At 39.8% G+C, this 11,561-nt stretch overlaps 2 protein-coding genes across 2 annotated transcripts; one reads left to right on the forward strand and one right to left on the reverse strand.

The window, feature by feature from the left end:
* The first annotated feature begins 87 nt into the window (after window positions 1–87).
* On the forward strand, window positions 88–10,365 carry ppih (peptidylprolyl isomerase H (cyclophilin H)). Its single transcript, XM_070840168.1, has 9 exons — window positions 88–257; window positions 6,005–6,069; window positions 6,195–6,218; window positions 7,418–7,462; window positions 8,086–8,128; window positions 9,096–9,188; window positions 9,457–9,544; window positions 9,649–9,689; window positions 9,992–10,365. The coding sequence occupies exons 1-9, from the start codon at window positions 192–194 to the stop codon at window positions 10,058–10,060; spliced, it is 534 nt and encodes a 177-aa protein (XP_070696269.1). The 5' UTR covers window positions 88–191; the 3' UTR covers window positions 10,061–10,365.
* Window positions 1,604–4,228, reverse strand: LOC139210177 (probable G-protein coupled receptor 160). The gene is made up of 2 exons (XM_070840167.1): window positions 3,960–4,228; window positions 1,604–3,169 (listed from the first exon to the last, which is right to left on the reverse strand). Exon 2 carries the CDS (start codon window positions 3,115–3,117, stop codon window positions 2,026–2,028), a length of 1,092 nt encoding a protein of 363 aa, XP_070696268.1. The 5' UTR covers window positions 3,118–3,169; window positions 3,960–4,228; the 3' UTR covers window positions 1,604–2,025.
* Window positions 10,366–11,561: the final 1,196 nt, after the last annotated feature.

An 11,561-nucleotide genomic window follows, 5' to 3' on the forward strand; every position in this document is an offset into this window, starting at 1 on the left:
TGGTTTTATCGCAGGTTTTTAACCATCGCACTTTTCGTGACGCGAGTATTTTGTCCCCAACGGCGTCCCGTAACATGTCACCCTTGAGCCACCGTAGATGCTAATGGCGCACATGCTGCTCATTCATATTATTTTCGTGTAAAAGTATTAAATATATATTTTTGAGTCTAAAAAGCGGAGGAAGTGCCACAATGTCTGTTCAGGCAACTAATCCCAACAACCCGATAGTCTTCTTCGACATAACCATCGGAGGGCAGGTGAGTAAAGAACAAAGATGAGCTAACTTTAGTTTCCAGCTAACGTTATGTTAACGTTGTCAGACCTCGCCTCAGGTTTAATACTCATGTTTGTTAAAGTTGGGATCCAGTGAACTCATGTATGCATTGTAAGTATTACCAACATCACTGGTGCTATATAAAATAAAATCCTTTTCATCCACATGTTTGATAATAGTGCAATTACGGTACAACTGTTCAAATGTCGATCAGTGCAGGTTTATTATACTTAAACCAAGTTTTTTGCCTGTAAGGGAAGAGATGACCTTACAGATTTAATTTGTTGAAGTCTAGAAAGGAAAACGGGACTGAAAAGCGCTCTAAGACACAGTATAATTTAGATATCAAGATGTCGTTCAGTGTAATGGAAAAGCCTTTTTGTTCACCTTTTGATCATCTTAACCTCTTTAAACGGGTTTTCTAAAACTTATATAAAAGTTGAATTAAGTTCTTTGCTTGGCCCCATTTGAACTCTACGTGGAGAGAAGATACTGTTTTTAAACCTCATAATCATCATCAAATGGCATCCAACAAACCAGACTGTCTCTGCATTTGGTTTATACATGCACCACTGAAACCCCTGCATGCCTGAACAAGTCTGGTATTGCAAACTTTTCATTTTGTAGAACAAGTATGAAAGCATTTTTTCAGATGCAACAGAACCCAGACAAATTCAAAATGACAGACGGTGGGAACGTTGACGTGTGCAGGTGGAATGAAGTTTTCTGGAGACAAACAACTGTTACATACTTTACACCAAATTACTTACAAGCTTTTTAGAATCACAACCACCTGGCAGAATAAATACAAAGTTTATTTCTGTATCAAAAATGTAGAAAGTTACTGACATGGTAGTTCTGAATACATTGCAATATTCATTGTACATACAATTCAACATATGGTACATACTTCTCTTTGGACAGTATTCAGTACTTGATGCTCTGAATCTACATGAGTTTGACTTGTTAAGTACGTTTAGTACCAGCAACTACTTTTTACTTTTCAGCAATTTTTTTTTTATCCTGGCACTGTTTGGTTTATTGCATGTTTCAGTGCATGTAGCAAACTTAATGAAGTAGGCCAGCTAGAAAACAATGTATCATCCCTATTTTTTAACTCACACACTCCATGCTGACCCATAAAAGCAGAAATACTCTTCAGATTCACTCCCTCCATTGGCTACTCTACCTCATTCAGCGATAGTCTTCTTCTTGGGAGTTGAAGTGCTCACCGTGGAGAAGGAGAAACATGTTGAGGTATAATAACCAGACCTCTGCAGTTGTGTAGAAAAATGTATTAGGGAAAAAAAAATGAAGGACTGTGTTCAGGATGTTTATTGAGAAGCATTTTGACAATTAGATATAAACCTTGAGTCGTCATAGCATTTCCCTCAATTTTTCAATCATCTTTGAAAATGGCACTATGACAAACATGTAGAAATAAAAGTAGAGGAAACATTCCTGTACATATTTACAAAAGTTAAGCTTCAAATAATTACATTTGGGCGTCCGGTCTCAGTTTTTCAGTTAAATCCTTTGCTCCAAAGGACTTCAGCACGTGCTGATGTAGAAGTGAGAGACGCATTTCCGTGTCCAGGCTTTTTTTCTGTCGTGAGTCAGTTTCAGCATGTAACACAGCCTTCTCACAGGCTTATTCACTTTCTCACATTATTCACTTTCCCATATCATGGTTTTCACTTGCTGCTGGCTGTCAGGTCTGTGATATACCGGGTTTGTTTTCTCTTTGTGTATTACACATAGAAGAGAGTGTTTCTCTTCCCTTTTGATGGGTTGAACTCTGCTACAGGGAGTTGTTGCTGTTGTGTTCCTTTGCTCAGATGCCAGTAAATGTGCCATAAGCACACGTTTTCTGGTAGACGGCTGTATGGCTCTTGGGTCTCGCTCTTTGCCCAGAACATCATCCCCACCAGTAAACTGTTAGTGCACTCCAACCACAGAAGGTTAACAGTGATGTAGGCAGGTACTCCAAAGCCAAGGGCCAGACAGGCCACAGATACAGCGAGATAAGGCATCCAAAACATACCAAAACCCAGTGTTAGGCTGATCCACAGAGGTGGCCGCAGCCAGATGGTCTCCTCCAGATCATTCTCCTCACTGCTTTTTGTGTCTGTGCAGCTGGTTGAGATGAACAAGACGCTGCTCTGGTTGTGTTGTTCTTTCCTCGCTTCAGATAACCTATCAGCTTCTTTCACCCATTGGGGAATCCTTGACCAAAAGGGCAGCAACATACAAAGTAATGCTGCAAAAAGCCCCAACGTTAAGGAGGTAATCACCGTAGACTCCTCTACATTGCACACTAGAGCCTTTATCCCTGTCGCATACTCCAGTTCTATCAGCTCAGCTTTGACAAAACAGAAGGAGTAAATGACAGCTAGCATCCACACCAGCAATGTCAAAACTGCATTTCTTAAAAGTTTGCAGAAGGCCCTCTGGTTGCAGAGGTAGGTGCCCTCCAAGCAGTAGTCCAATAGACCCAAGAACATCATGGGCAGCGGCAGTACTCCATATGTCGCTGAGGCGTTAGCCAAGATGAAGCAGGGTGACACAAGAGAGCTTTCAGCCCCGAGAAACAACACAATCGCCATTAAATACGCAGTCACCAAGTCAGCCAGGATGATGGACAGGCTGCACATGCTTAAAAAGCAGGTGGACAGCGTTTGACAGCATAAGTGAAAGACCATTGCATCCATTCCCAATTTGAAAAGCATAAGTAACAGATACTTCACAGTGTTGTCTGTATGACAGCCAGACTCCCCCTCCCATTGCTCTATAACGGCTGTCATTTTGACAGTTTGGCTGGTTTCTAGAGACGCAGGAAGCATTTATATTATTGTAACGGTGCTCAGCTCAGGATCAAGATGCTTCAAGGGAATGCTGCAAAAGACAAGATAACACTGGTTAGGAAATTTGGCTACACAAACGCTGGATATTAACTGAAAAACAAGAAAACGTACATAGATGCTTTTTGGCTGGTCACACATTTAACACTCCAGCGAAGGATTGAGGTATAAAATCCTGCATTTTTACCGCAAAACTCGGCTTAAACAGTTGTAACACTATATGCATTTTTTTTGTAGACTTTTATGTTTATAAAGCATCTGCATTTTCTTGGTGTGAGTTATACATATTTAATCACATTTTGAGAGATAACCAACCAACCTTTTTTGCTTCACAGACATTAACAGATTTAACTGATGTGCTAATTTCCAAAAACTTTGCCTCTATGGATTATGAGTATCGGCCGAACACGTGCAGGTAAAACACTGAGAGGTTAAATTTAGACCTGGTGACATAAATTTCTCGCCAGATTTGGTTTAATTATAACTTAATAGGCCAGTTATTAGAGGAAAAACCATCATCAGCCTCTGCAAACTTTACATTTGAGCCTCTGATGACCCCGGTGTCCCTCACTGTCAGTACAGTACACTGACAATTATAAGTGTGTAAAGGTTATTTTTTGTAAAGGCTTTTTTCCAAATATGTTGTATTCAAGTTAAAACATGCCGTTTACTTAATCCTGGTTTGTCTGTTTTGCATTGCATCCAGCATTTTGTTTCCACATTATTTGCAACACCGGTGAGAGGTAAAGCAGGTTCTGCCATTTGAGGCATGTAGCATTTACTCAACGAGTAGAAAAGTAGAACAATGAGTAGGAAGTCTGTACCTCTCTGTGTTAGTCCAGTGGATTTCACTAGAGATCCAGATGTTTAACTCTTGCAGTGAATTAGAGGCTGTTCATGCTTTCATGAAGACTCCTCGTTGGTGACTGTTGTCAGGTGGACTGGTTCTCTATTAGGCAGATCTTTACGGCCCCACCTTCCTATTTGTGAATGCAAACAAGTGATGGGACACGCCTTGTGTGCCTTCAAGGAATCCTGCTTGTTTCCCTCCTATATGCCCTAGAGGTGACTGTGCCTGTTGTTATGTCGATCTGCACTTCGAGTAACAGGTAACCAGATTAGAAACGCAGTTACTAACATTACCTGTGAGTTGAAACTGCACCATGTGACCGCTTTTGTTCACCATTTCTCTATACAAATACACTAAAATCCCAGAAAACAACAGCCTGTGGTAAATAATGAGCTGGTTCTACTTATATATGCCTTTAATGAAATCCTCAGTTTGGTAAAAAAAAAAAGTTAGCTCAGTTAAGGGTTTTTTCCCACCTATACTGGCTCCATCAATCACAATGTTACGTTGTATGCTGAAATATTCCTGATACAGTAGCTTAAAGGTAGTTGAAAATCAGTATAACAAATCCTTAAAGAGTAAAAGCACATAATGTCCATGCTACATTATAATTAGAATATATATTTTTACAAAACGAATTGATTTTTTATTTTTTTTCATAAACAGAAATAATGAAATCACAATATGACTGTAAAGCGTTTCAAACATTCACATGCAGCTGGCTTACAGAACCTGATAAAAAAGGGTGATTAATATTTAATTTGTCACAGGAACTCGGCTTGATTTGTTTGCTTTGTGTGTGACTGTTCTTTCTCCCTCTCTGTGTGAATATTAACAGCCACATGCAGGTGCAGTTAAAGTAGGTGTGGTAGATGTAGCTGTCACAGTTTACGTGGAGTTTGCACCCTTGAATGTGACTGTAAGGTGATGCCCTTTGCCTTGTGTAAAAAATCAAGTCTTTGCACTTTATGCCTTCTGTAATCTTCCTCGCCATCCCTGAAGTGATGGTGACTTTGACGCCCTCATTCCACCCTACAACAAATGTGGCTCGACAGTATAGATGCATCAAAATGTAGACACCAGACCCTTAAATTTGTGCATTACCTGATAAGGAACTACTTTTTTCCCTCAAATGTTAGAAGCTGTCTTACCTGTCATTAGACACTTGACCTCAGTGGACGCCAGGCTCCAGCCAGAGAAAACCCTCAACAGATAAAATGTTCTGTGGTTGATGTTTGTTCCGTGTCAACACTTAGTGTATTTGATTTCATTGCGTGGAAACTCAGACGTACTGTACTGTGTCGTCTAAATGCTAACGACAGGAGGTCCAGTGGCTGCTTGTTTCACTGTGAGTCTTCTGTGTGGAGTGAAGGCAGAGCTGTGCAGTGATGTCATGAGGTCGAGCCGCTCTTTTTACACTAGCACGTTGTTTGTTTTCACACACGGACATTGTTGTAGCGGTCGGCCACTTGCGTATCAACCCCTCCGGGTTGTGGGAGGTCTGGGTGGACGGGCACACACTCACACACACTCACACACTTGTGAACACACAGCTCGTAGAGGATTTCATGACCAGTAATGTGCTGCATCAAGATTGCAGCGTCTTCTCATTTCCATCTTGTATATTACGTATGCTTTGACCATGGCTTTGAAATGGCTTCAGAACTGCAGCAAAATAGCTCGTATTGTTGAGGTGGAACAGAGTCTACTTGATGTTTCCAGCAAAGTCGACACAACTGAAAGATGGTGGAACAATAAGCTTAATGTGGCCTGACCACCACATACCAGTTATTCAGTAAACGTATCTTTGAGCTAAACGCTGTTGGTAACCAGTGTAACTGGTTCATCCGGATGAGTTTTTAAAAAGGGCTTCCGGGAACAGGAATGGTCAGTTTCAATTCATCCTGTTTAGTTTTGCCTGAGGCGAAACTGTCCCATCTTTTAGGTTTGTGAGCTTCTGTCTTAATTTGTTTTGTGTATTCAATTGTTAACACAAAGTTTTTCTCAACGGTTTGTCAGGATGTTGGACGGATGAAGATAGAGCTGTTTGCCGACGTGGTCCCAAAGACAGCAGAGAATTTCCGGTATGGCTCACATTATTGAATCACACTGTCTGTTTTTAGATATTTCAGAGAAAAGAGACATCACAGGTACATATGGTAACACAAAGTTTCAAAGATGTTACTTACAGTTTTATCATCTCTTACAGGCAGTTCTGCACTGGAGAGTTCAGGTGAGGCTGTGATGGGTTGTATTCTTCCTTGCTACACAGACACCACTTCACCATCCTCCACAGTAAACCACCTGCGCTTTCATTCATGTGGCAGCAACCTGAGTTTTGAAACATGAAAATGAGGAACCCGTTTCGTGTATCAGGGAAACCTGATTAACACAAATGGTGGTCTGCTGGAGAAACCTTTTTATTTGGCCCAATATACACTTGATCGGGTCTCTAAAGGGTGTTTTTGTGTGTACGTGTGCATGTCAAAGAGCCTGGAGAGGACTGCTGTGGTGGGACTGTAGCAGGATCAGAGGAACGATTATTGGCTGCAGCTGTGCATCCTTGTGTACAAAATATTAATTTAGGGGCAAAAATAAAGAAATAAATCAAATTTATGTTGATTTTTCAAAGCTGAACAGTAGGATAGATAGATATATGCAGTAAGAAAAAACTATGTGCTCTATTTGATTCTCTCACTGCTCCTTCTGTCCAAATGCTGCAGATATTAATATCATATATTAGATATTATGTTAATAATGCATTTTTCTGTGATATGACAAACTCAAAACACATATTTCTTATTGCTTTAGATTTTAAAGTTGATTTGTCAGGTGTTGCTAAACACATGACATTTTGTACACATCGTTCAAAATGCACCACGTCTGAGCAAAAGCTGCACTTTGAGAGCAAGTACACACTGAGCCACAACCTGCTGTAACACACAAAGCCACGTGATCAGCTGTCTTTCTCTTTTAATTCTGAATGGGCTTATTTGGAGAAAGCTTTGAAAGGAAGCTTTTAACCCATGATGTGTGGTACCATATTAAACATGGTAGTGGATCTGCTCTGTCCCTTGCCGCTATTCTGAGTCACCGAAGCTGATAAATGCTCCGCATGGCCATTTAACATGGAAGAAATATGAGACCGTTTAACAAGAGCAGGTGTTCTTTATGCAAGCCAGCACTATTCCTCAGTGGTGTTCCAACAGCAGAGGAGCCTTTAAGTGAAGGTCCAACAGCTGCCAGCCAATGATGCATCCGGGCCTGTAGTGGGGTGTAAAATGATTCCTGATTGATTGTTTACTGATTCCCCATCCCAAACTACTACTTCCAAACCTCACATCACACTGACAAGCCTGCTTTGTGAGAATTGACAGTATGTTTGTCTTGTACTAACTTCATTTTGTTCTGTATGAATTTGCTGCCCAACAGGAAGGATGGAGTCCCTATTGGTTACAAAGGCTGCACGTTCCACAGGTACACAACATTGGAACTTCCACTCGTTGGAAAGATTTTAAGGATTTTTTAAAGATATTTTTGGAATGATTTGGAGTAGAAAGCCATCCCCTCTGGTGGTTTTTAGAGCATTTATTCAACCTGGTTGTCTCCTTGGTGTACCTGCTGTCAGCTTTGGCATTTCTGCCCCCGTTTTCCTTCATGTTTATAGTTCTAGTGCCAAAATGACTCACAAACAAGGGGGGTCCTGGATCCTAGACAGCTAATGTTAGCTCATGAGGTCTGTACACCATTACAGCCAAATATCACAGCACATCGGTGGAACCAAGTACCTACAATCTTATCAGATTACTTGGTATTATGACATTTATTTAGTGTTTAATCATTCATAATATGCATCATCTGGAATACATACATTAAAATTACATTTCTGTTTCATGTTTAATGAGAACTACAAAACCTACCTGTGTCTATAAAAAACTATTTACCTGCCTTAGAAGTTTTCTTCTTTTTTTAATGTCAACATGTAATCTAAGTAGATTTAATGTTGCTTTTGTGACAAAAGGTGAATTGGATGTTTTTACAGGCTGTGTATCGGTATGTCTTACAGCTTTTACTGATATGTTTTCATTCTTCATCTGCAGGGTCATCAAAGACTTTATGATTCAAGGAGGAGACTTTGTAAATGTGAGTACATATACACCTCCTCTGCTGTCTGTTTAGTGCCCCTGTCATATCTTATCTTTACGATGGCACTCACATGTCTGGCAACATTACAACGAACGCTGAATTTGAAGTCTTTTTGGAGAGCAAGTTTCTTAGCAGAAAATATCTAAATATATATTTGCTTGCTGTGAGTGGATAAAAAAAGGATGAATTTGTGTAAGGAAGCATGTAAACCAACAGTAATCAGGAAGATTTTTCACACAAACAATATAAAGAATGTAATGTTTTCAAACTTGGCCTTGGCCCTTGCTTTTTTTTCCGATCTTTACTCCGAAAGGTTCGAGTATACAGCCAGTGCAGACACAAAGGTATACAGAGAAGCAATCATTTAAATTAAAACAAATAAATAAAATTATGAACAACGAAAGGCAAACAACATAATTGGGATACATAAATGGCATCAAGGTACAGTCATGATAAGAAATTTAATAATAAAACGGACGTGTTTTTCTTTTTTTGACCAATTTGACAATTCTATTACTTTTTTTAGTGTTTACAAATTTGAGAGATCCTATATTCTTTAAATTCACATAAAAATCCAGTGAATTTTACTTTAGCACGTCTGAGATTTACCCTGCAGAATCAACAGTGGTATATTTGTATATTTGTGGTATATTTGTCATGTTCAAAATATGTAATGAATTTTTACACTCAAATTCAATAATATGATTATTTTTACATTATTTTATAATCTTTCCTTCAAATCCAGCAAGTAATTGAATGTGTACCATGATAGAATATTTCTTTTCTTAATTAAATTAAAAAAAAATCTTGCCATGATGTCGGTGAAACTGCAGTTTGAATTGAGTGCCTGTTTTCTTCCCCCTGGTGGACGTGTGGTGAACTACAGCACATCAAAATTTAAAATGCTCTCTCTCTCTCTTCTTTGTGAGCCCTGGTTTATGCTCTGTTGTCTGCCTTTGTGAAGGGTGATGGAACTGGTATCTGCAGCATCTACAGAGGGCCGTTTGCAGATGAAAACTTCAGAGTGAAGCATACTGTGCCTGGTCTTCTGTCCATGGTATGTATGTAGGTCAGTGCTCAGATGTTAGGGACACAGTTGAATCAGGAAAAGGGTCTGTTTACTTTGACTTCATCCAAGGTGCTTGGAAGGTATTCTTCTGTTTGATATAATAAGTTAATTAAGATTGAATTAATCCATTCAAGGTAAATTGACCTCAGTCTTTAAAGACAGTGGGATTTGATTGATTCATTCAAAGTGAATCAACCTTCCCTAAACAGATGTTTAAAAACTGCCATTCTGTTTCAATCATGTTTGTCTCACTCAGGCAAACAGCGGTCCAGGGACAAATGGTTGTCAGTTTTTCATCACCTGCACTAAATGTGACTGGTTAGATGGGAAACATGTTGTTTTTGGTGAGTTATTCTACAATATTAATTTCGCATTCATATTTATGTAGAGCTCTGTTTTAATTTGTTTGTGTGCCAGAGTTAAATTGTCTTGTTCATGGCTGTTGCAGGAAAAGTGGTCGATGGTTTGCTGATCATGAGAAAGATTGAGGTAAAAACTCAGTGGAATATTAACTACTAACTACTTCTATGTACTTATTTAAAAATGTGTTACGTGCTTGTTTAACATTTTTGGTGCTCACTGTCCTGAACTCTTTCATCTCTCAACGTAAGACATAGATATTTCAAAGCTGGCATCCAAACCCGATAACGGACACTTGCAATAAATTAATCCTTTACTGCATCGTGTCTAAGTAATGATTTTGTGCATAAATCCCCAGGGATCATTTTAGTTGGGTACAGCGTTTACATAAAAGTCCTGAGTTGTACATTTGTGCTCCTTCGTCCTGACAGAATGTTCCTACGGGACCCAACAACAAGCCCAAGCTCCCCATCCTCATCGCACAGTGTGGAGAGATGTGATCCCCCTCGCTCAGCACCATCAGAACTGCACAACTACACCACCTCTGTATACATGAAGTCATGTCTCGTTGTTCATCCTCAGCAAACATCAGCCCACATTGATTTTCTTCTTGTGTAGACGCCATCTCCTATAATCCGCTCTGAAGGACATAATAAAGTTCAGCAAGGCATCATTTTGGTCAGTTCACGAGTTCAGTTTGGTACCTGAGTCCAGGTTAACCGCTGCATCCAATGCTTTCTCATTCCTAATCCAGTCACTGTGTATCATTTTTTTTAATCAATAAATTGTTTTACATTTTTCTAAACTTTTAGAAGAGTGTGCTTTGTTTATTTGAAAAAAAGCTGCTCACATTTATAAATAGTATACTTATGATATTGTGACTAAGTTTTAATGTTCCCTTAACCATAAATAGTGTATATACTATTTGAAGTATGCATGTGTAATTAGGTTTGGCATTAAGCTCACAGCAGGAACGAGGAATTTTAATTGCTGTTACCCTGGTTATATGTATTTATAGCAATACTAACATTAGCAATGAGGTGATAGATATTTGTTTTAATCCACCTTATTATATTGTGTATTTAAGAAAGTACTCATACATTCATGTTTTGAAACTGCTCCGAGTTCAACTGTGCATTTAATACAGTAAGAACACTGTGTACTCAGTTTAATATGCATTGTTTTAGTAGCTTTTGTTGGCCTGTTTTCCCCTCATTGTCTGTTTCCAACCATAGAAAAACGGTCTTTAGCTTGGAAAATGATTGAATTTATCATTTAGGATTGTGTTTTTGGACTCTGAGGTGATACTAGGAGATAATCAATCACAACCCGATCACCTTGGAGCTAAGGAGGGAAACACTTTACAGCGAAAGGCACAAGAGTCCTCTAGGGCACACTCTCCAGTACCGAGCGAGCCTCTGCTGAACTTATGGCCACCTCTTACCCCAGCCTTCCATACAAATCCAAGCCCCGAGACCCCCTCCCCCATCCACGCTCTCTCTTCTGCCTTGGACCTCGTTTCCTTGGCATAAAAGAATCCTTTCAGATGGAGACTCTGTTCTTATGGAGGCAGGAAGAAGGTTTTTTTTTTTTTTTTTTTGGTGGAGGGGGGGTCTCTTCGTAGAGAGGCTTTTTGGGGTCAATGCTAAAGCCCATCTTTGTGTGGGAGAACGGGGCTCGGCCATTAACAGCAAGCTCTTCACACATCAGCCAGTGCTCATAAACAGTGCCAGTGGAGCATTAACATGACAATGGGTGGGGGCCGGGGGCTGTGGTGGGGTTGTCTCACACTCAGCCTGGGTCTGTCTGCTATGTGCTACTGGAAGAGGAGTTTCTGAATTCACTCAGGACAATGATCGCATTTAACCAGTTTATTGTGCAGGGCGGCATGAGAGGAGAAGCAACATGTATGCTATGATATCAGGACTCACTGACCCTTTTTGAGCTGTAGTGTAGCCTTAAAATGAATGAAGTGTAATCACCCAAATACACACAGAAAGA

Source organism: Pempheris klunzingeri, chromosome 11 (genome assembly GCF_042242105.1).
Source record: "Pempheris klunzingeri isolate RE-2024b chromosome 11, fPemKlu1.hap1, whole genome shotgun sequence".
Classification (NCBI taxonomy): domain Eukaryota; kingdom Metazoa; phylum Chordata; class Actinopteri; order Acropomatiformes; family Pempheridae; genus Pempheris; species Pempheris klunzingeri.